At 41.6% G+C, this 25655-nt stretch overlaps 1 protein-coding gene across 1 annotated transcript; it reads right to left on the bottom strand.

Annotated features, from left to right (window-relative positions):
- Positions 1–400: 400 nt before the first annotated feature.
- On the bottom strand, positions 401–16910 carry MATN3 (matrilin 3). Its single transcript, XM_073219283.1, has 8 exons — positions 16697–16910; positions 11948–12514; positions 9303–9428; positions 8432–8557; positions 6913–7038; positions 4041–4166; positions 3045–3153; positions 401–1383 (listed from the first exon to the last, which is right to left on the bottom strand). The coding sequence occupies exons 1-8, from the start codon at positions 16908–16910 to the stop codon at positions 1326–1328; spliced, it is 1452 nt and encodes a 483-aa protein (XP_073075384.1). The 3' UTR covers positions 401–1325.
- Positions 16911–25655: the final 8745 nt, after the last annotated feature.

Here is a 25655-nt window from a genome sequence, read left to right as displayed (position 1 = left end):
TTCTGTGCTCAGGTAAGTTGGGAAAATCCTGCTCTATGTCGTGTCCTTTCAAAGATGTTGAGAAATGACCGCATGTGTTTCATATGGTATATACTGCCTTGATTTATGTATGTTTCATTTCTTCCCCTAAAGTTTGTATTTTAGATTTTTTCACTGTTTCTGGGTTTACATCTGTAGGTTATATTCACTTTTCAGGCACAAATATTAATGTACCCTTATCATTGTTTTATCTAAATTGAGATAATTTTGCTTTAGTTCTCTCCCACAACATTCGTGGTCAAAGCCATTCTATTTTACCTGAACCTACATTTTTTAACCATAAGAGCATGAGGTTAAATTATAGGAAAAGTCCCAATATTGTTTTCTTTGACAAAAAACTATTCTGTATCCAAAATAATTGTTAACTTAGTTTAATTTAAGGAAAGATGTTAGTAGACAAAATTGACATGAGTCACCAAAAAAGGTACAATAATGACATGTAAAGATAATCTTTTTATTATATTAAAGACAATATAAACCAAAAAAGAATTGAATAGTACACAATTTAAAGGACTTTTCTCTAAAAGTTATAAGCTTTAAAGCTGAGAAAAATTTTACGTGTCAAATCATGTAAGTGAAAAATAGGCTTATCACAAACATTTAAAGAGAACATTAGGTTTTGCTACTTGTTACAGCAGTTTGATTCGATCCTAAGGTAAAATAAATTTTGGGTTTTTTGCCCTTAATAAAAAGTTATAACACTTAATTCACAACTGAAGTCTTTAAATGGCATGTAATATTCACTTGATCTGTGTTAATTATTTTTAGATATGTGTATTACAATCCTCTGACCACAGCTTCGGTAATAATCTAGCAAAAAATAAGAAGTGTTAAACAGTTCTAAATTATAGTCACCTCAATTATATGAACTTTTTTATGTGTACTTTGTACAATTTATACTCTCAGTAATAAGACTGGTTTATACTATAAATACTTTCAAAAGAAAATAGGTCAAAAATTCCCATTGTAAGTATGGTTATCTTACTAACATAAACATTTAAAAATTAAATGGCTCAATTAGTAAATGAAGGAATAACAAACTTCATTCTATTTCCTACCAATAATTTCACAGTCTTAGCTTAGAGACAGTAAAGTTTGCTCTTAAAAAGGATCTGGACATTTGTTTCCTTTAAAAAATTGTATTGATTCTCTAGAAGATCCTTATACTACTTATCCAGTAATAGTCAAGCATTTGTCACAGCAAATTATTTGCTGGAACATTGGAATATGCAAAAGTATAAAGCACACCACGCCCTCCATATTTCCAGGTGAAAAATTTGGACAATTTAACGATGTATTTGTCCATGTTCATTTGCTTGCAGCTTCTCCAGAATGTCATCAAGTAGCTAGTTGTTAAGGCCAACATTTTATTTTTAGACATTAGAAAATGTAAACACACTTTCAGACACTTCATTGTAAAGTAAAAGAACACAATGTTCTGTAAAGAAAAAGAATGAAATTGTTTCTCACCAAAATCCCAATTTAATCTAAAACTCAAATCCTATTCTTTATAGGTATGATATAGAGCAGTAGTCTTCAAATATCTCTGCTCTTATATCCCCTAACATAATTTTTACAAATAAGTGATGTCTTGTGTGTATTTAAATTACATGAAAATCTTCATCATGTTTTAGTTACAAATGCTATTTCTGCTGGCTGTTATAAATATTGACTCTTTAAAATAAAGTTTAAATCCATCTTTCAAATGTATCCCATGTAATATTAATACCATACTGAATTGATACCTACTATCATTCTTCTAAAGTAAAATATTTAAAATAAAGGAATTTCCTTGAATTTGTATTCCTTTCTGCATTCTCCACAGAATTTTATTCTACTCTGAATCTTGGAAATCTTTTTTTAATGAAGTATAAATGACATGCGATAGCCTGTTAGTTTCAGGTGTACATCATAGTGATTCAGTATTTTTACGCATTTTGAAATGATCCCCACAGCTAGTCTAGTTACCCTCTGTCTCCATACAAACTTACTGGAAATCTTTTCTTGATCACACTATTATCCTCTGTGAAGTAAACTTATACAAACAACAAATACATGCACATGTATATTGAAATTACCTTTAAACTAATTTTCTTTGACCACAAGGCCCTACATTTTTTTAATCTGGATTGAGTTACCACTTCTGCTATTATGAGCACATAATTGACCCAAATAGGTTACAAGTTTTGATGTAAGACCATTAAAAATAAAAGGTGAAATTTAATTGGAAATATATCTCTTACTGGAATGAATGGAGGAACAGAGTTTATGAAGCCTTGATTTGAAAAACTGTTGAGTTGTCCCTTGGTTTGGCTCTCTGGAGATTTTGCTTTTCCAAGAAATTCACCTCAAAAGATTCAGACTAAATGAGAGGCATACCTTTCTTGTGAAGTCAGAACAATGGTGATACTGAAATGAGATGGGAAAAGAGAATGCCAACTGACCCCAAGTAGCATTTTAGGCAGATCAATTTAAGGAAGTGAGGGATTTAGAAATTTATTCCTTTAAAACTTTCTGCCCAACCCCTCAATTCCCCTTGAAAGTCTGGGCATAAAGTACACCACACCCTTAGGGTATCCTATTAAAATTTGACTGCCACTCTCTAAGATCCCTAGGAACAGTGTTAACTTGAGCTACGCTAAGTACTTTTCCTGAATTACTCCTTTGGCTAAAGAACTGATTTTGAAAGGTCCTGAGATGGTACCATGTTATGTTTTGAAATCTGCTTTGTGACCGACCGCTTGGCTAGCCAAAGTGTGTGAGTATCACCCCTCTGAGCTATCACATCCCATTAACCAGTGACTCCTTTGGTACGTGTACAGATTCTGAACTAAGAAAACCATACATACTAAGGATCATAGTACAATAGCTCCATCTGTTCATAAGAGTTCAATTAGGAACACATACCACTATAGAAAAAAACTAGAGAAAGAAACAGGCAGCTTTTACATGTAACCATACGTTGGCTTCAAGCAAAAGCAGAAAATCTTCCAGAAAGGATATGTTTGGTGTTCAGTCTCCGCAGATATGAGCTGACCTTATCTTGGAATGCCAGTGTGGCTCCACATCCACAAACATCTTCTGTAGAGATGAGTCTTCGTGCTTCTTCAATGGCTGACAATACACAAAATGTTATAGCTAATTAGAAATCATTGCAAATGAAGGAATCTACGATGCAATACTTCCATTTTTAATATACCTAAATGCATTTACTGAAGGTAAAAGGACATAGAAGCATACAGAAAGAGGAGAAAATGCTTTGGAATGTTAACATCATAGAAGAAATTGAGTTAGGAGATGGGGGAAAAGTTTCAGTTCTCAAAGCTAAATGATGGTTATATGAGAGTTCATTATATTGTCCTCTCGACTTTTGTGATTGTCTGGAATTTTCCATGATATAAAGGGGGAAGCCAAATATGCAGAGAATAGACAATCTTTTTGTGATGTTGTGCCCTCATTAAGCAGAGGATGGAGACATGTAAGTGCAGGGCACGCTCCTGGAATATCAAGAAGCCCATATGGCTGGACCACAAGATTGGAGAGGAGGAGTGAATCTGGGGGCAGATGGAGTGACAGGATGAAGAACAGTCGCTCCCAGGGGTGTGGAGAGAGGGGAATGGGAGCTACTGTTTAATGCATACAGAGCTTTAGTTTGGGATGATGAAAACACTGGAGACAGATTGTGGGATGGCTGCACAAGTGTGAATGTACTTAACACCACTGAATTATACACTTTAGGTGGATAAAATACTAAATGGTACATTGTGTGTATTTTACAACAACCAAACAGTCTGACTTAGATAGAGAGAGACTTTTAATATGAAAAGGAGGATGGAATCCGATTGTAGACAGAAGACTGCCTGGGGGAGGATAGCACTGTTTCACTCTGAAGACAGCTGGGAACCACAGGTGGGCCTCACCGGGAAAAAGACTCAGAGGAAAGCGGACTCCCAGGAAGTTGTCCTACCAAACCAAATAGGCTGAAAGAGGCATGTCTTTACCTGAACATGTCTTCTTGTCTTCATTCAAGGTATAGCCAGGGTAACAATCACAGTGGTAGGACGCTGCCCCATCACTCACACAAATGTGCTGGCAGCCGTGAGAGCCCAGGGTACACTTGTTACGAACTGACCAGAAGTGCGGCAGGAAAGAAAATATCCACCAATTACAGCAGAAAACTAAACACAGATTCTGGGAGAGAACTTTTGTCCCAAAAAGTGCCAACGACGAATCCTTTTGTCACTGCAGTAAGGCTCCAGCCTGCTTTCCTTTTCCATCATATGGTATCTCACACCTCTTTAGCCTCCCCTTTTGTGCATACAGCCCTTTCCTTTTTATTTCTCGCAGGTATCTGGGGGTGCCTTGTCATTTTTCCTACCCACAGCACTGCCACTGCACTCATTCCTGATTATATTCCAGAACTTACCTTCAGCCGTTCCTGATGACCACAAATGCCTCCAACATCTCCAGCTATACATAGATCATCTTCGCCATCACCAAAAATAACTTATCAGGGACCTACTTGGACATAGAGCTAAACTTTTACACTGCAGAAAGAGGATTATATTGACTGACAGCCTGCCCTTGATAGCTTACGAAGTGCAGCAAAAACATTGACCTGTGTGCACACACACACAGCATATGGCTGAATAGTGAAGTACTTATTATTTCTTACAAGTGAACACATTACATGGAGGAAGACAGTTTGCCCAAATTTGAGTGGGGCGCAGAAAACCGTGCTATACTAGTCCCATGTCCAACCTGGCCTGCGACATAGGAAAGCAGCAGTTCTTTATGAAACCCAGGAAGGCTTCCTGGGAGACACAGTTTCTTCCTCTGCCATTGTAAAAGTCAAGCTAGTTTATATATTCTCCTCGTAAGGATCATTCCGTGCTCAAAAATGTTCCATGGCCCACCATTACCTATAAAAAAGCTTTAAGTGAAATGCAAGGCCCTACATAATCCATCCACATGGTATCTTTCCAACTTCAGCACTGATATTCCCTTCATTACTACGGCTCAGATTTTTCCAGCAAAATGCCTAATAGCGGAGCAACTCATTTTTCCCCGCATCCAACTTAGCAGCTGCTTTAGGGATAACAAATGGATATGTCTCCACCAGTGGCCCCTGATCTGGGGCTCCACATTTGGTCTACGAGCCTTAATACTGCCCAACAAAGGGAAAGCAGACCATTGGAGGGGATCTGACCCTTGTTATGTACCCCAGCTTTAGAACAATAACCAGTTACTTTAAGATACATAAATACCAGCATTCCACTATCTCGTCTTTCTTTTCTCTCTCCCTTTTTTATCCTGTACTGTGTTTGGTTGTGTGTAAATCACCAGAGCAAGTGCCTGAGTTCAAATCCTCATTCTGTCACTTACTAGCTGAGTGACCAGGGGCAAGCTATTTAATCGGTCTGTGCCTCAGTTTCCTCATAAAGTTGCTGTGAGCATTAAATGTGTGACCATGTCTAAAATACCTAGAACCATGTATGGCATACAGAAGGCACTAAAGAATGTTGGCTGTTGTTACCTGGGAGTATTGCCAGGAATATTCTGCCTTAATAGAAAATTTTCTTTGATTTTTTTTAAATAAAATGTCCCATTTTACTCCATAATATCTTTTAGTTTAACTGTAAATGTGTTTTTGTTTCCTTCCACAAGGTCTTCAATGTTCCTGGCAGCTTAAAGTACTAAGTGGGATATTTGTAACCAATTTGAGAAGTGCAGGCACGAGTCCTCTCTACCCCAACTGACTTCATCCTACCCCGTGAACAAATCAGCACAAGCCACTGCCCCTGCCAACTGGACTCTCCACACTCTAGCCTCCAAGGTCCACCTCCTGTCTCACCTCACTGGGTCCTTCCCCAAAACTCCCACCTCCCCCGCCCTTGGTTACTGTCGGAATCTCTCCCTGACTGCTTAGTCTCTGCTTTGTTAAGGGGTTGGTTCTCTTTACATGCAGCCTGTGAGCTGCTGAGAAGCAGACAGTATGCTTCTTTAAAACCCCACAGTGGTTTGCAGAGTCCTGGGAATAAAACAAGTGCTCAGTACTCTTAAGTGATTTCATTATTTTTAAAAATGGAATTGGTGATATGCCATTTCCCTTAATTGCTCTTGAAAAGGTCACATAATATATCTCCTCAAAGGAGAAGAGAAAGAATATATAATCTAAGAAAATATTGAGTATGTTACAACTAAACACTACCTTGAGAGGCAGTAATTTCTCTTAGGAGTGGTTTTATATTCTGCCGGTGAGTTTAAATCAAATTAATGAAGATTAGCAGTGCTGACATGGGCTCATTAGCCAAGTCATAAGGCTCAGATTCACCCAAGATTGATCATCTAGAAACTTTCAGGGAACAACTTGTTTTAGACTTACTGGAAGATCTGTATGGGTCTAATTCAGTCATTTACAAAGTCTCCTTTACAAAAATGATCCAGCTTTAAGATGAACACTACAGAAAAGTTCCAGGCCAAGTTTTAATTGGAAAAAGATCAGTTCAGCCTATCACACCAAATAGTCACTGTCCAACTGACTTTCTCTAAAGTTTCCTATTTGTTTTACAAGTCCCCAGTGTACAGAGCTATAAAATTTTCCTGGATAAGGATCCTACATGAAATTAGCTTTCCTCATCTCCCCCACTCCTTGCCCATTTCCCAGTAATTTTCTGAAGTGAGCTATGTTTGCAAAATCTAGTGAGCTCACTGCCCTCTGAGCAATGTGTGCTTCGGTCTATAAGCATAGTAGAATGTCCAAAGCCTGAGTCTTTAAATTTCGTTTGAGGATCTCTCTCCTTGTGAATGTCAAAGTGGTTTTGCTGCAGTAGGAAGAGTCAAGTATGAAGGAATTTGTTGAGTGGACCTTACCTGAACAGGTTTTATTATCTGCATTCAGAGTGTACCCTTCATAGCATTCACAGTGATGGGACCCAGCTCTGTCATTGACACAAATGTGTTGACAGCCGTGTGTACCAAGAGCACATGTGTCTTGAGCTGCCAAACGTAAGTCCAAGAGAAAAAAAATTAAAAGTGGAAAAGTCTTTCATTACCCATAAATAGCAAACTTCTTATTTGCAGCTAGTATATGTAAGTATATGTAAGAGAAAAACCTATTAGAAACTTCTCAAAGCCATCAGTGCTATTTGCTCTTACTAGAACTTAGCTGTAAAACAAAATCCTACACACAAATATTTATTCTTCTACTTTCCCCAACTCTTTTTCAAAATCATCTATATTGGATTTTTATAATATAAGTATCTCATAAATACTTTCTAAAACATTCTAACATTCCTTTTAGGCTTATTGTATTTATGCTGAATCAGAGGGATACCAGCAATTGTGTGGCTAATTACACTAGAGTCAGAAAGACATGGGATTAGAGTCTGAGGAAATTGCAGGGCAACCCTCTCCTCTAATAAATGAGGATGCTGGACCCAGGGAGGAACCAACTGACTCAGAGAAGCATCAGAACTCAAGACCCAAATTATCACTCAATGCACTTTTCTTTGTATGGAGATATTTTTAAGGCTATTTTTTTATCTTCACACTTCTCATTTTGAAATCATTTTAGGCTTATGAAAAAGTTGCAAAATAATACAAAATGTCTTGTACTTCACCCATTTGTTTCCCCAGATGTTAACATCCTATCAAAACCAAGAAATTAACACTGATATAATATTATTAACTAATCTACAGATCTTATTGAAATTTTAGCATTTTTTCCACCACTAATGTCCTTTCCCTGGCCCACGATCCAATCCAGGATCACACATTGCATTAAATTGTCATGTCTCCTTTGTCACCTCTAATGTGGGACATTTCCTCAGTCATTCGTTGTCTTTCATGACTCTGACATAGGAGAGTATTGGAAAATTATTTTTTAGCATGTCTCTCAGTTTGGGTTTGTCTGATGTTTCCTCACATTTCTGAATTTTTAGCAAGAATACCACAGAAGTGCCTCTGTGTCCTCAGTACACAGTGTCAGGAGATGCATGGCACCACTCTACGGCATTACTGCTGATGTTTATTTGGGTCCCTTGGTTAAAAGGATGTCTGCCGGGCTTCTCCACTATGAAGTTACTGTTTTTCCCTTGGTAAGTAAGAAGTAGTTGTGGGATGTTACTTGATTTTAACTTACTAAATTGTCCTTAGCATTTGGGTTACATTGTTAGGGCTGGGTAAGGAGAGGGAAATGAACAACACATGCACCCATGCGGGCAGCGATACAGACTTGCTGCCATTTCTAACATTTCTAATAAGACTTTTTAACTTTTCTTACTTAGGGAAAAGCCTAAAGCTAGCAAGAGAAGAAAAGAAACCAAGTTCCTCTTCAGGTGACCTACCCCCTCCAACACTAGCTAGGTAGCAATAGTACCTAGCAATTTACCTGAACACGTTTTCCTGTCAGCATTCAAGGTATAACCTTCGTAGCACTCACAGTGATAAGAGCCAGTCCTGTCGTTCACGCACATGTGCTCACATCCATGAGTGTTAAGAGCGCACTTATCGATAGCTATCAACAGGTGACAAGAACAAATGTGAACACATGGAAAATGAGAAATAAATATGGGCATCCTGCACACACACACACACACACACACACACACACACACACACTGCTAATGAAATGGGCAGGACAGTGTGGCACAAGAGAAAGGTTACTGGATGGAGAGTGGGACCTGACTTTCTGGTCTTGGCTCTTTCACTGAGAGACCCCTTGACATGGGTTAAGTCTTCTCCATTCTTTGGGTCTCAATTGCATTAACCATAAAATGAGCAGGTTGAATTAAATGATCAAAAGCTTTTTTCTAGGATTTAAAAAAAAAGGACCTAATTCCCATTCTTTATTAATTATTATGTGAGTATTTGTATACCAGATGAGTGAGGATCTCTCTAAATGTTCTTCTATGTCTAGATCCCAGGAGCATCTATGGTCACATAGATAAAGCGATAGCTTGTATTTAATTCAATAAAATCCAGGAAAAGATCCAAATCGTCCAACGCATCAAGGGTTTTGGCTGCCTTCCTTATTAGGCCTTTTCCCTATGAACCCTTTTCTCCAAAACTAATTAGTACTATAATAGGTTGATTTATATATTATTCACTTTTCTCCTCATTCCTTTTCAAGGAAAATCATTGACAAGTTACAGTAAACCACCCAAAAAGCAGTCAAAAGAAAAGTGTAAGGTCAGTCCAAAATCGGAGATTAGGTCCCCAAATAAGTTCTAGTTGGCCACCCTGCCTTGAGCAGGCCTCACCTGAACATGTCTTCTTATCAGCATTTAAGGAATATCCTTGACTACACTCACAGTGGTGCTTGCCTTCCCCATCACTGACACACACGTGCTGGCACTGGTGTGTGCCAAGCATACATGGGTCCAGAGCTGCACAAAGGAAGTTTACAACAGTAAGAAACGTGACACGTAAGAAACATTTCACATACTTCTTCCCATATCAAAAAGACATCACTATCCAAGTTCCTTTCTGACTATAAGAATTGGCTATTTTCTACCTCTGGGTTATTAGAAATACTACACTTAAACTAATAATGTTACTAATTTAAAAGTACAGCTCTTACTGTCAACCTTCTCAAAGGAAAAGGGATTTTTAATATGAAACTGAAGCCAAACACATGGGTCAGGCAACTTGATGTGTATTCAGCTTATCCACCTGCCCAGGAAAAGACTTGTTCCCAACCATAAGAAATGGGAAGAACACAGAGTACTTGCCGAAGGTTTATGAGCTAGCTGTCCCACTGCAGTTAGAATCTGTTTTCCAAGAGTTCTATAGTTTGAGTCTAAACAGAATTCACACGCAGTCATTCCTCTAGGCCTGGAACTCACTCTTGGGCAGCAATACCTAATTGAATATGCAGTGGTGGAAGGCAGGGCAAGCAATTGCCTTCTGAATACACAGCATGAGCTCTGGGGCCCAAATGTATACGTATGCAATTTCAGAGCCTCTAATACATAAACTGCAAGGAGAATAAACTTGTGCATTAAATACAAGCAGGTAACAAGAGAACTCACAAAATAAATGAGGTTATACTAGCTAACCTACATCCCCATCTTTTTGTTCCTGGAGACATTTATGTCTCAGTAGATGTTTCCCCTAGTAACATGTTTAGACAGAACAATCAATGAATGTAGTCATTTCTGAGAAATCAAGGAGGCCTGGTGGAGGAGGCTGGCACCCCTGTGGCAGGTAACTTGGCCTCCACTGCTTTGGCAACAGGACAAGGCTAATATTTTCCCAAGAAAGGCCTTTTCATGGAAGGATCTTTCCAACTGTTGACTACAAGTAGCTGCCCCTCAGTCTTTTTTCCATAGAGGGGCCATTTTTCCCCCAGAACAAGCAGGTCTTTTTGTACCTGTTTGAAGGAAAAGATTGCCACTCACCACTAGTTACTTTATGGCCTCCCATCCCAGCCCCAGGGATGGGGCTATCTTTGCCACAGACCAATATCTTTATGGAAAAGCTCTCCCCCACAAGCACGGAGGGTTTTCCTGGGAGAAAGAGGGCCACTTTCTCTTGGAAAACCAATGAATCCCAAGTAGATGCCATCAAAGCCAACAACAGCTAGTAAAGTCCCAGCGTCCTGGGATAGGAACAACAAGGGGCTCCTGGCCAGGGCTGCCTGAGATGAGGCCAAACTGCTCCAGATGGAGATTTCATCTCCCATTTTCTAACGAACAGTTGATTGCTGAGTTTCACATTAATTTAGATATAAAGTCTCCTTGAATTTTTCAGGTTCGCTTTTTGTCTCATCCCAACCCCTCGACTATTGCTTGGTGGCAGGGAGGGACACCTTTACTTTTGTATCATCAGTGGTCAGTAAATACGGGTTGGATAAATAAATGTGGAATAGATTATATAGCAAAAGGTAACAAAGTTTTAAAATTCACCAGAACTAGAAATTTGTCCATACCTGTTTGGATAATTCCATAGAGGGCTCTGAAAAATTGTCTCCAAAGGATAAAAAAAATAAGCATGAAGCTAGACAGACAGACAGATAGATAGATAGATAGATAGATAGATAGATAGATAGATAGATAAACAGATACAAATAAAAGAAGAAAAACAATACATGTAAAAATGAAAATTAAAAAGTATGAGTCTCACAAATTTACAGTTCTGATAAATGACTAAAAATAAACCCCAGCCTTGAATAGATTCATATTCATGGATTTGGCTGATCCGTGTTAAAATGCCAGTTATATTAGCATGTCATAGTCAAGCTCTATTCTAAAGGAAGAAAGAAGTAGGACAGAAACAGAAGGATTTTTTTTTTAATCTGCTTCACGTTATTTCACAAGTGGGTTGAAATCCCAGTCTTCCTGACCCTTAGTCCTGTCCCCCCAAAGACTAATCAGAGAAAGCATCAAATCTGAAAACCCAGGTAGTCCCTGAATGCACACTCGGACTTAGCAACAAGGGGAGACAGGCCAGTTGATCCTTCCCTGGACAGATGCTGCTCCCTGTCTTCTTTGGGAAAACAAACGGAGTTCTGTTAAATCTACAGATGGTAAAACTAAAAAAAAAATCTAGAAAATATGTAATTGGGGGGCAGAAGGGAGAAGAGAGGTGTCTGAGTCTTAAATTTTTTTTTTCTTACCCCATCAGGGAACAGGAGGATCATTTATCCTGGATTTTTCCAGACCTTCACATTTCTAATGCAAACATGAGATTTTATGAGCAAACCAAGCTATATATAAGGCAGCTCTATATTCCTAAACCATCAAAGTGTGTTTAAGTTGGTAGAAATCACAAAAAAAAGCATTACTTAAATTTAAGTTTGCCATAAAATCTCCACTAAAAGAAAAAAAAGAGAGAAAATAAACTTTTTCTTTGGATGCATAATGTCTGAATATAACATCCTTTCTTGTTGGAAGCAAACACTTACCGCAAAAGGTTTCCTGGAATCTAGAGGAAAGTTTCTCAATGACCCCATAGGTCTCCACGTAGAAAACATGCTCATCTAGGGGCTCGCTGGCAATCAACTTGAGGGACTCCATGTCTGCCCGGTCCACTCCCACAGCATAGAGCTCAATGCCAGATGCTCGGGCCCGAGCTGCCACCTCGTTCACCTGGTCCTGGGGCCTCCCATCTGTCACAATGATAGCCACCTTAGGGATGTTGAAAGTGGGCCCCCGAGCTCCAGCCTCCATGGTGAAGGCTTCATCCATCGCTGTCTGGATGGCCAGACCCGACATGGTTCCTGTAGACAATGGTGTGATCCTTGCCACAGCCTGTTTCAGGGACTGCTTATCTGAGTGGGCCTGGAGGTGGAACTCAATCTTCACAGTGCTGGCATAGTTCACCACTGCCACCCGTGTGTCTGCTGCCCCAATGTCCAGGGTGTCAATTATCCGGGAGACAAAGGTTTTAACTTTGGTGAATTCCAGGGGTCGTACACTACGAGAGCTATCGATGATAAACACCAAGTCCAAGGGTCTGCTCTTGCAAAAACCTGCAAAGAAGGGTGTGGGGAACAGAAATGACTAAGCAATGATCTGGCCACAATCAGAAATGGGGCAGTCCTCACACCTTGGGAACTCTGGGATTGGAGGCCAGGCACGGCAGCAGCCCCTAACCCCAAATACCCGACTGTCTGCTATCTTCCCCAAGACCACTCTCCCTTTGAATGTTGACAGTGTGGGGGCCTTCAGGACTCCCCAGTGAGAATTCACAAAGAGGTGTGAAGTTTTCCCAAAGAGCTCAACTACAGGCAGGCTGAGTCCTGAAATTTCACTTAGAACCTCATTCGTCTGCTTAAAGTTTTGCTCCCAAGGCTCCTCTTGACTCCCAGGAATGAGATTCCACACTTTTTCTGGGGCCCCTTGGCCATCTGAGCAACAGGACACAGTGTCCCTGAACAGTGTGGAAGGTGAATTCAGGGCAGCCTTCCCACACACCACCCTGCCCAGGCCTCACGGGCTCCTCAGGCGACGGCAGTTTGAGGCGAGGCACACTGCTGCTCTTCTGGTGGCTTCTTTCTTTTACCCCACTTCCAAGTGGGTGAAAACTACCCCAGAGAGACCTTAAATTCTCCCTCCATCTTGTCATTCACTCATGTTTAGTGAACTTGGGAGGCCCAGCTGGCCTGAGCAAATTGACTGTGGAAAGAGGAGTGACAACTTAACCTGACCCACGTTTATTGCACTTCTGACTTGGTGAGTGTGTCCTGTTGTAAGAAGCAGAGATTTCCACCTGGTATCTATCCTACAGCCCCCATCAAACTCTCTAGTCACCTCTTTTTCATTTTTTCAGTCACCTGATTTTTTTGGGGGGCCACCATGTATGATGCCCTAGGACTACAAAGCAAATAAGCCAGATACCCTGCCCTCCAGGAACTTGCATCTTTCCTACACAAAAATACCTGGCACATTGTAGAAACACAATACATTTTTGTTTTCAACTCTCCCTTCATATCCATTTTCCGCTAATCTTGTTCCACACTTTTCCCTCTTCTGGCCACCAAAATTAAGTCCAAAAGTCACAGTCAGAACTGGCTAAGAGAAAGGCAGTTATAAAAATTCTTTTTCAAGTCTTTCCCCCTCCTCTCCCAACACACACACTCATCATATGAGCGTGAAGCATCAATCAGGATCTTCCTTTCCTCATAGGGGGCTGGAAGTTGATGCCATTCTAAGAAGGCAATTTATTCAGTGAGTAGAAGAAAAAGATTCAAAACAAACTTCAAAACAAACTCCTAGGCTAGGCAGTTTCTGACAAAAAGAGCTCCACCTGCAATAGCAATTATGCCTCTATATAGTTTTCTTTAGAGACTGGAATTTATATTCTTGGTTGTATCCTGCTTCCTGGAGACATTCAATTAAGAAAATAAGTAACATCCTTTCCATAACCCTTTAGAGATCACAGAGTACCAACACAACAATCCTGTGAAGTCAAACGTGCAGAGGTTGTTTCTGTACTCATTTTACAGATAAGAAACCTGAGGTTCTGGGAGATACAAGAGCTGAAAAACAGAGCATGGACTGGACTCCAGTTTCCTGACTCCCAGGCCAAAGGAGCTTGTCACTGCATGGTTGCCTCTCTGAAGCAACATTTTCCACCATGGAAATCAACATTATCTCATGCGCCTAGTAAACATCCTGCTTGTTGACTGAGCCACTACCCGGAAATATGCTGTATGTTACCTATTCAGTTAAGACAAAAGGAATTCTTTTTTTTTTTTAACAACTCCGAATTTCATTTTACCCCTTGATCACCATGCATCAGGAGTGTGGAAGAAAACCATATTGAGAATTCCTCCTGGAGATATACCTAGGTATTTTTGCATAATTGGAGTAAAAGTAAAAAATACATAATGATATGTACCCCGTATTTCACAATGCTTTCACTAACACCCAAACGGTGTCCTTACTAATACCAAGGTAATGTTCTTATAAGTAAACCTGCACAGTTCCTTCCTTCCCTGCTTGATTCTTCACATGGTATCCTCTGTGGTTACAGGGGTGTGGTGGGCAGAACAGTCCCCCTTCCAAGAAAGATGTCCACCTCCTAATCCCTAGAACCTGTAAGTATGTTACTTTGGCAAAAGAAACTTCGCAGGTGTGATTAAGGTAAAGACCTTGAGATGGGGAGGTTCTCCTGAATTATCCGAATGGGTCCAATGCAATTACAAAGGCCGTAGAAGTGGAAGAGGGAGGCCCAAGAGGTGATCTGAAGAGTGAGCTCTGAGAAGGACTTGACCTGCCTTTGGTGGCTTTGAAAGTAGAGGGACAAGGCCATGAGCCAAGGAATGAAGAAGCCTCCACAAGCTGAAAAAGACAAGGAAGCTGATTCCCCCCTAGATCCTTCCAGAAGGGATACAGCCCAGTGACATGTTAATTTTAGCCCAGTGAGACCACTGTCAGACTTCGGATCTACAAAACTTTTAGATAATACATGTGTGTTATGTTTAAGTCACTAAGTTCATGCTGATTTATTACAGCAGCAATAGAAAACTAATATGGGGGCTTGACTCAGACGGCATGTGGTTACTTCCTTATTTGGACCTTCAGCAACATCATTAATTGCTTTTGAATCTCACTCCCCTGTACTACATAGCAGCATTTTGATTCTCAGAAACAAAGAAAGTGAGAATCTGAATTTCCTAAAAATGTTTCCATATGCACAATATTGCCCATCTCTGATAGTCCGGCTAGAAATAAAAGCCCATAGCAAAGCATAGCAATTTCTGATAGCACAAAGGAGAGAACTAAGAGTGGAATGTGATGTTTGGTAAAGGATTATCACGTTCGAGATCAGTTTGGATTCTAGGTAATAAAGATCCGGTGTTGCTTAAGGGGAACATGACCAGACCGTGTCAGAATCCCTCCTTCCTCTGCCAGTCCCATCACCAAGGAAGACAGGTGGGACTAGAGATACTATTAACTTTTAGAAGTCTTTCCCCTCATTCCTGACTTGGTGCAACCAGCTGTCTTCTGGCTTAATTTAACCCTTGTGAGCCCTGGTACTCCCTGGCTCAAGGACAGTGCTGTTGCCATTTCAAATCCAGCTGGCTGGGGCTGATGCAAGAAAGAATCCCTTGCACTATTTCTCAACAATACCCAGAAAAGTGCGGTAGGAGAAAGAAAATACAAATCAACCCAAGGCACAAAACATCACCCGCCAGATAAGACTGGTACCCAGAAAATGGTTTGGTGCAGCCTCTCTTTGCCAAAACTGATGTTTTGGTAGTGAAGACATAAAGATAAAAAATCTTATATATAACGTATGGTAAGTTATAGCAGTGAAAAGACCCTAGCTGAGTTTTTCTAGGCTCTGACGCTGATTTGCTGGGTCACTTTGATAAGCCCCGGTTTCCACTTGTGCCGTTAGGGGATGTGTCAGATGATCTTCCAGCTCTGCTGCTCTAGGAGCTTTGCTCTGCCGCAGGAACCAACTACTACTGACACGGAAAGTGTCCTGGGTGTTTGAGCATCTGAGGGAGCACAGACTGGGGCTGGAGCCCTATCATTTCAGCAGAACATCCGGTCAGGGGCGGGAGAACAGAGACTGGGGCCAGAATGGTTACAGGACAGGTCCAGGCCATTTAGGCAGCAACTCCGGTTTCTTTCCTAGCCTCACACCCCTATCCCGGACCTTCCAGTCTGAATTTTGGCCCAGATCATGGACTGGGCTGGGGCAGCTTGAGCGCTGTGGAAAGGGAGAAAAGGTCCGCGCTGCTCTGGGGCCACAGAGACGGAGCGATATCCCGAGAACTAAAAGCAGCATCTCAGGAAGGTTTGTTCTCCTGAACCCAGGGCAGGGACCGGGCCACAGAGCTGGGATGCGCTGGGTGTTCCCACACTCTGATCCCCGCCAAAATTCCCAAATCCAGAAGGGAGAGGCTGCAGTTTGAGCTTCGGGAGACCCACGTTCTGGCCCTGACCATGAGGGACCTCGGGCTTCTCCCTTCCTGCACTGGACCTCAGTTTCCCCACAAGATCCATGGAGAGGGGATTCTTTCCCTTGCCTCGGGGGCTGGCTCTGGCGGGACGGAGGGAAGCCCTGGCAGACGGCCGGGCTTCTCGCCCTCCTTCGCTGCCCGGGTCCCTCTGCCCACCCAGCCCTCCCCGCTCCCGCCCGCCTGTCCCTCCGCGGTGCCCACTCCCGCCCCCCTCGGCTGGGGTCCGGGCCGTACCTGCGCCGCGGGCCCCGCCGGGCCGGCCGACCCCTGAAAAAGGCGCGCGGGTCGGGGCGGCCGGAGCGGGGCTGCGGCCGGGGCTGCCCCCGGGGCCGCGGTGCCCCAACCTGCGCGAGCCCGGGCGGGCCAGCGGCCCCGGGGCGGCGGCCGGCAGCAGCAGCAGCAGCAGCAGCGGCCAGAGCAGCAGCAGGCCCGGCAGGCGGCGCGGCATGGCGGCGCGGCGGGCGCTCGACGGGGTGGCGGACCTGTGCCGGTGCCCAGGGCGGCCAATTTAAAGGTCCCGCGGCCTGGGCCGCCCCGCCCCTCCCAGTCCAGCACCGCCCAGCACCGCCCCGCACCGCCCCGCGGCCGGGAGCGCGGACTGCAGGCCGGGAGCCGGGCCCTGGCGCGCAGGAGCCGCGGCCGCGCATTCCAGCGGAGCCCCGGAGTGTCTGGGTCGGGCGGCCCGCCTGGGTGGGCTCGGTCGGGTGCCTCCCGCCCGGGCGCTGCCCGCTCGGAACGTGTGCCCTCGCCGGTGCGCCCCGAGGGCCCTGTCCGAGGCCGCAGCCTGCCCGACCCTCCTCCCTCCGTCCCCCGCCGCCAGGCCTGCGCCCGGGTCCCAGCGGTGGGGACCCTGGGCTCTGCCTTTCCTCCTCGTCCAGGTGCGCCTGACTCTGTTTCATCTTGCTTCTCACAGGACATTCCTTTCCCCGGCCAAGTAACCCAAAGTTTGCTGTGGGCCCTCCATTTACAAAAAAAAAAGCCTCACCCGTTCTAGCTGCATGAATAGAAATGCTTTCATCCCAGCTTCAAACTCCAATAAACATCTGAACTTATATTGCCAGGAATAGAAAGTCAAACAGTCATTCCCCAGACAGCCCTCTGTTCGCTGGCAGGACAGCCTGTACAGACAGAAGCTTCCAAGGCTCTCCCTGCACCCCGTTTCCTCTACAGAGGAGTGATCATGGCAACACAGGGCTAGGGCCCACCCAGGAGACCCTCCAGGAACTCAGTCTAGTGGGAGAGAAAGCAGTATAAACGGCTTGTCTGTCTAAGGGAACGTGGACTGGCCTGAGGACACCCAGAAGGCTTCTAAAGGCAAGAGACATGTGAGCTGGACGGTAAAACATTATGACAATCAGCATGAGTTCCAACAGATCCTGTCTGGTCTTCCTGCTTCCAAACTATTCCAAGTCTTCTCTACATCCCACGCTCCATACAGTAACCTTCCTAAATCTTGCAATTTCATTTCTTGTATAATCCAAACTCCTTTTCCTGGCCAGCAAGGCTCATCAGCATTCAGTCCCACCTCACCCACTGCAATGACCACATGTAGAACTGAATGTCTGCTCTCCAAGCTTTAACCACACTAGCCCTTCCCTGTCCTGGAGGAGCCCCCCTTGTTGCCACACTGTGACCTTGGCAGTTAGTCTCCAGACCTCCCATCTTCCATCTTCTCCCCCGAATCCACCACACTCCACTCCACCCTCATCACCTCAGAGCAATGGTTCTCACTCTCTTACCCATCAAGCCTCACAGAATTGACACCCCCAGCAGCATCAGTGGGAGAAGCTTATTAAGGCAGAGATAGTCATAATGAGGGAAAATGTCTCTTAAAACTCCCAGCGAGAATTCACCAACTCAGAAGGATCTTAGAAGCTAGAATGTTACTATAATGGGAAGGGGACACTAAGTTTGAAAGAAGCTACACCAAAGACAGAAGGGATTTCTAAACAATATTTGCCAGCTTTCACAGATATTTGTCATTTGTCGTGCTTTCTGGGTGATCCTCACAGCCTCTGAACACCCTTCCTAAATTAGGGCATTTCCACCCTTATGAGTCTGCACCTCCCCAGCACTGCTTCCCAGCATTTCTTGCAGCTACGACATATTCCCCTGACCCAGACTTCATTGAGAATGAACCTCAGCTACTCTGTTTCAGCAGTTAGAGGTGACAAGAAGCAAGCACTTCGCAGACTGCATTCTGAAAAAAATGAGAAGATGGGTAGTTTTCAAGGCAGCCATGGAGAGGATTGAGCTGGAATGCCAGTGCCCAGGGAAAGCAGGGCACACTATGGTATCTGTGCCCAGTAGTGGGGGGTCTAGGTGTCCCCTAGTGCACACCTGTGGTGTAATTCTGCAGGACTGTGTAGCTTCCAAGCTTGACTCTCACACCCTTCCATAAATTACACTAGTTGCTTGATTTCACATTTATAGTTAATGGAAGTGAGGTATCTTGAGGAATGGATGGCTTTTTCATTTGTATTTTGAGCTAGTAGTCAGCTGGTAAATATATCCTTTCTCTGCTTATTCTAACTTAGAGTGACTTATGTTGTTTCCAGCTAAGAATGTTATCTTAATTTTGTAATTTTTTCTTCTAGGTACCACTAAGGGACATTGTATCAAAGAGCTCAAAATAAATCAAGAATCCCTTAGCTCCTTGGTAAATGACAGGACACATTTGTGGCCAGTAACTCAGAATATTCTGGATGCCAGTATATGTATGTTATGCCATCTTCAATGAAATGAAAATTGTCTGAGAAGTTGGTGTTTACAGAACTCTTCCCACCAGACTTCCCACTCTACCTCTGAGGTCCAAGGATTATAAAATGAAGGTAGCTCTTCTGGCAAAGAGGCCCAGGTGGCCCCAGGGTTTTCTAGTGTGTCACTAATTTATTGGCTGCTACCCTACATTGTAGCTGTGCTCAAGAAAAAGATTAGAATAATGTTTTGATAATCTAAAAATTCAGGTACTGAAAAAGCCAACATTTCTTAAAAGCCAGAAATTTCTTAAACTTTTTTTTAAAAGAAAGTAAGAAAGACTTCACATGCTTTGCACTGTTTTCTACATTTTTTTCAATAGGTAATACATGTACTTGATCCAAACTTTGAAAGGCAAAAAATAAAAATAAAAAAATCTACCAAATGCTAAGATTATTTTCAGTTTTGCATCACTTCTGATATGCTAAAGGTTCAGTATGTTGGGAGGGTTATGTTTTTCCTATAATTAGGATTCCAGCAGTAACATAAGTCTTCTGACTACTCAAGGAACCTGTTTTCTCCTGCCTTGTCACCCTTAGTATACGGATTTTGTCCCCAAGGCTGCTTGACCTACAAGTATTGTGTTAGCATTCCATGCTGGTGTTCTACCAACATCTCACTGGGCAGAATTAATAAGGTGAGTTTCAGCTTCTTAGGTCTACAGTGAGGAAGGCAAAGGTAAAACTGGATTGGAACGCGTGTGGGAGCTAACCCCTGGTGTCTCTTCCAGATGTGCAGTGAAAAAGAGGTCTCTATTCCCCCTGCCCCAATGCGGTGGCCCCACTGTTACCAATATCTTGAATTTACATACACTTGAATGCATAAATACTTCAAAATATTGACACACACATACTTTGAGTATTCTCTTGAATTAGACATGTTTCTCACCTTAGACAAGGAGGTCCAGGGCCCTGAACAAGTTGAAAAGGCCTAGCTGCTGGGGATGCACGGAAAAAAGATTGTCAAAAAAATGTCCCAAGGTTTCTTTAATTTGATAAAGAGAATGTGAGACCGTATGCTTGGAGAACAAAAACAATTTTTTTTTTTTCGAAAAACATCTCTAGCCCCAAATGGAAGTCTTTTTTGGAAAGTATAGGATGCTTTACTTGCTGAATTCTTTTTCTGTGAAAAAACTCAAGTAAACATGCACATAAATGTGCTCAATGGCTTATTAATTGGGTTGCCACCTTCATTTTTTTTTTCATTTTAAATTGCCACAGGGCTTAGCAAGGTGCTAATTGTGGAGCGGTAATGATTTGGTTAAATCTTTGATAATAAGCAGAGTATGTGGGAAACTAAAGCAAAACCTTCTGTTCTGATGTCTAAGCTAGTTTGTAATACCAGCTTCCTAGCTGCCTCAGAGGAGCTTGAGAATAAGACAAGGTTGAAGACAACACTGACTGATCTGAAAAAGAAAAGGCCGGTTTTTGAAATGGGTAGCACATTTTTATTATTGCCAATAAGTTCTGCATAGGTCTATTACTGATCTACTACTATAACATTTAGAATTGCATATGTATTTCTCTTCAAAACAGAAAAAGGAATAACCTGGCATTACTTTTTCCAGGAGTGTAATGATGCTGAGGAAATGGCCTTGCTGTTTCGCTTCACTGCCTGACAACAGATGGCTCTGTGCTGGGCACTGGCTGCACAGACAGGCCTTTCCTCTGGCCTCCTCTAGTGGGGGAATTGGTTCTCCTCCACCACCAGGCTCCTTCTCTGAAGAAATTCAGGTGGAGAAGCAACCTAAGGTGTAAGGGTCTATTTTACTACACTTCTATGTAGGCATATGTAAAAATTAAAACTATTGGGTCATGCTACAGAATAAATTATGGGTGGCTTTTTTTTTTAAGCACTTTAAAGTGCTATTTTGGTTTTACAGTTTTAAAAGACTATTTCTTTATCGCTCAGCTCTGGCTAGGTTGGAGAATTTAGAGAATTTAGAAAATGTACATTAGCAAAAATAAAAATATAAGACCATCATAACACAATCACCCAAAGATGAGCTCTGTATTACCTTTTTCTTTTTTATATCACACATTGTGGTCTTGTAACTTCCTTTCTGTACTTAATGTACAGTGAACATTTTATTATAAATATTCTTCTAATACATCATTTTTAATGGCTATACTGTATTCCACTGTATATCCCATTTAACCAGTTCTCCACTGTGGGACATTGTTTCTACTTGTTTTTGGTTATAAACAGTGCTTTAATGAATCTCCTTTTGTAAGTTGCTGTAAATTATTCTTCTTTTCTTAGAATAAATTGTGGTTTTAGCTAGCATCTCTCTAGTAGTAATTCCCAAATTTGTGTCTCTTGTCCCAATCTCACTCCCGGGAAATAGATCTGTATTAAAAACTCTGCCTGTTGAGCTTTCTATTTAAAGGTCACAAAAGCACCTCATTCTCAACCATATCCAAGCATTCTTACTCAGCATCTTCCTCTTTAACCTACTCCTTCTCTGATTCCTTATTTCTGCCCATGGCACCTATTTTCACAGCCACATGGGCATGAAATTTTGAGTATTCTTTTTCCTCTCTTGACCCCCTTATATTAAATTATCAAGTGTTCTACCCACATGTCCACCGGTTCAAATCCTGTTCAATCCTCAAGGCCTATCTCAAATCTCCTTATTGTAGGAAGCTTATCCTTATCTTTCCAGCCAGACCTAATCCCCAAAGAACAGGGAGAGGAGGACAAAAGAAATACTTTAAGAAATAATGACTGAAAAAAATGTTGAAACTTGACACTTATAAAACCACAGATCCAAAAAGGTCAATGAACCTCAATCAAAAGAAAAAAAGCAAAAGCCCCAGAAAACCTTACATTTTTAATGTACATTGTAACTTTTAAAAATGTGCAAAGAAAAGGGGCATTATGATTAGCATGTATAATGAGGGGGGACACAGGGAGGGCTGTACAACACAGAGAAGACAAGTAGTGACTCTATAGCATCTAAATACGCTGATGGACAGAGATTGTAATGGGGTATGTGGGGGTGACTTGGTGAGGGGGGGCGTCTAGTCAACATAATATTCCTTATGTAATTGTAGATTAATGATACCAAAAAAAAATGTGGAATCAAGGAACATCATAAACTCATTACTCAAAACCCATGAAAGAGCACTCAATCACCCAGAGTTTAAAACAAACAAAAAAAAGATATTCCATGTAGTACAGGAACAAAGTTAAGAATGTGCAGAAACAATGTGTGCAAGAAGACAGTGGAGCAACACCTTCAAAGTACTGAAGAAAACCTTACAATACAGAATTCTATACTCACGGATTATATATTTTGAAAACAAAGGTAAAATAAAGACAAATTCAGACATACAAAATACCAAATAATCCAGCAGCAGAACCACACTGCAAAAAACATTAAAGGAAGCCCTTGGGCAGAATAAAAATACCAGGTAGAAATGTGGATCTATAGAAAGAATGTCTTTTTAAACTTTATTTTTCTCTTTAAAAGATAATTGACTATTTAACCAAAAACAAGAATCACATAAGGGCAGATTAAGAAGGAATCTTGTCAGCCATTCATTTGAATGAGCTGTATTCCTGGTGGGAGGTTTCAGGAGTTTGTATCAGGTTTCCTGATGCCCTGTGCAGATTTTAAGCTACCTACGTGAATTCTGAGAGATACAAAGTTCCTTTCTAACAGACCAGAAAGTTACTCTTTTCTGGTTTCTAGGGCAAATACTCCTCTCCCTCTTCAGTCCTTCCTCTAGCCATTCCTTGTTCACACACACCCTCACGATAATATTTGCACAGCACTTAACAGTTGCCAGTCCTCCCACGTCTGTTACCTCAGTTGGCCCCAAGAACAACTCCAAATATGTAGGTCAGGGGTTTGCATCTTGGTTTTACAGATGAAGAAACCAAAGCTCAGATCCCAGTTAAATTTCCCAGGATGAGGGAGTAGTAACTTAGTGAAGCAGGAATTGAATTTCAATCTTCTGACTGTAATCTTGAGCTCATTTCACCAGCCCCATACTGCCTCTCTCATGTGCCTGAATTCCATGTTATTTGGCAATTATGTTGCTTCTAAGTTATTTTATCATACTTGAATGATGATTTTTATAGGAAAACAGGCAATATCAGAAAAGCAAATGTATATATAACTTTGCCTGGGCTTATTTATAACACATTCCTTCTCTGAAGGCTTAAAAGCAGTCCTGAAAATGGCACATCTATCATTTGCCTATAAGGAACATTGGAACAATTAGAACAAACTAAGTTCCTCAATGGCTGTGAACAAATTAGTCAGAGACTAGAAAACAGGGATTAGTATATCAGGGAAAATAGTATTTATTAATGTAAAATATCTTGATTTCATATTGTAAGAACCTGTAAATGTAGGTCTGGTTTGCTCTACATTTAGATGATGCCCAATTTTTATAAAAAATAATCCATTAAGTCGTGTAAAATTTGTAGAGTGGAAACAAATTGTTTAATTCAGTAAACATTTACTACCTTGCCTCTCCTCACCAGCTTTGTGTGGGTCACTGGGCTAAGTGTCATAGATGTAAACAAGAGTATGAAGGGCTAGTTTCCAAGTTGTTCACTGACACACAGGTACAATTAAACATGAGCTGGAATAGTGCTACATGCTAGGTGCTGGAGGAAGAGGTAAGGAAGGCCAATTCACCAAATCATTCTTCAAAGTTAATTCATTGAAAGCCCATTTGCCAAACGATCAGATAATGGCCACTTCACAGAATTTACAAAAACCTTTTAATAGTTCTAAATATTTCAACATATATACAGATATATTCTTTGAGTACTTGTTATAGTCTGCCATTGTGCCATGCACTATATACAGTCTTCATCTTATGAAATTATGGTGCATATTAAAGCTCACAGAGGTTAAGTATCTTGGTCACATTTACATGGTAAACCAGTAATGGAACTGGAGTTTCAAACAAGTTTGTCTGAATCCAATAGCTGATTTCTCAACAATTCTATATAACCTGCCTTGTAATAACTACTGACTTCTTTTGTTATGTGCTAGGCACTGTACTAGGGTCTGCACATGAATTACATTTATTCTTTACTACTGAGTTATCAGAATCCTTTTCTAGATGAGAAAACAGATTCAGAGAAATCACACCACAGATCATTTCAAGACTCTCATCTATTCAGATCCCTCCAGTAGCTTTCCATCCCACTCAGCCATCATGACCTACAACGGCTGAGCCAATACCTGAGCTCCTTGCCACTCCTTTCCCTCTCCATTCACTTCACTCACACTCACTGTTCTTTGAACACACAAGCATGTTCCTGCAGATCCCTTGGCCTGAGATGTTCTACCACCTCATCTGTCAGGTCCCACGTCACCTTGTACATACGACCTTTTCTGAAAGTTTAAAATTGTACCCACCACTCCACTACCCCCACCCTTTGTTTCCTTTTTCTCTACAGCTCTATCATTACCTTATTAGTTTTACATGATCTCTCACCACTAAAATGAGACCAGGGAATTAAAAAAAAAAAAGTTGTAATAGGAAACTGAATAGATAAAAAGGCAAACCTTGATGAAACGTTTTGAAAGCCAAGATGATTGATTAAGGCTGGGGAGCCAACCATGTTGAAAGTTAAAAGCCAATACACAAGTTAGAAAGGGTAATAGGGCTTTAATTTAGAAGAGCATCAGTATCTCATGACACTCTGTGGAGTTTTTTGAGGGAGTGTCAAATTTGGAAGTCAGAATAGTGAAAAGTATGAGCTACTCAAAGTGAAGTTGCGTCGTATTTAAAAAAAAACAGGGCCAAGCGTTCATCTTTTAATGATCTCTGAATTTTACAATTAAATATACTAAGTAACCTACTGCAGCTTCTCTTCAGCACTAGCAAGAGGGGAAAAAAATTAACTTTTTAAGGCAAATGATTTGGGCATTATCTCCTAGCGTATGTAACTGCTGTAACAGTTTCCCTCTCCTGGAAAAATGACCACTTCATGACAAATGTTTCTTCTTCCTTGGAGGAAATGATTGGGATGAACACACTGTGACTCTTCTCTATTAAGTCTAAGGCCCTGTGTTCTTCTCCAGAGGAAAAATCTGCTTCAAATGAAATGATGATTAGAGGTCACTTCCAGCCCAGGGGAGGAACAATGCCCATTTAGGCCAGTGAGATTGACTACAGATTGAGAAGAAAGCCCCTTCCCTATCCTCTCCCCACCTCAAACTCAAAGGACGGCGAGATCAGGGTCCTGATGCGTTATTTGGGGGCTGGTAAGTTTGGTTACTATCTAAATACTGCTTAGCATGATCTTCAGTGGAGAACAACAGAATTAAACCAATAACATCAACTAAGAAACCTAATTTCTTGTGAGATTTCCATTTTTTACGAAGAAACAAAGTGGAACTAGCCCAGAGAACTAGTTCCTGATTTTGAAATTACAGATTTCAAACCGCAAAGTCTGATCTAAA

The sequence above is a fragment of the Manis javanica genome, chromosome 1 (genome assembly GCF_040802235.1).
Source record: "Manis javanica isolate MJ-LG chromosome 1, MJ_LKY, whole genome shotgun sequence".
Classification (NCBI taxonomy): Eukaryota; Metazoa; Chordata; class Mammalia; order Pholidota; family Manidae; genus Manis; species Manis javanica.
This window is presented reverse-complemented; position numbering and strand designations above follow the sequence as displayed.

Coding starts and splice junctions, on each gene's coding strand:
- MATN3 (XM_073219283.1), bottom strand. CDS start 16,910: ATGCCGCGCCGCCTGCCGGGCCTGCTGCTGCTCTGGCCGCTGCTGCTG. Junction 12,515..16,696: donor CGGCGGGGCCCGCGGCGCAG/GTACGGCCCGGA, acceptor CCTTCTTTGCAG/GTTTTTGCAAGAGCAGACCC. Junction 1,384..3,044: donor CTGCGGAGACTGAACACCAA/ACATATCCTTTC, acceptor TAACAACTAGCT/ACTTGATGACATTCTGGAGA.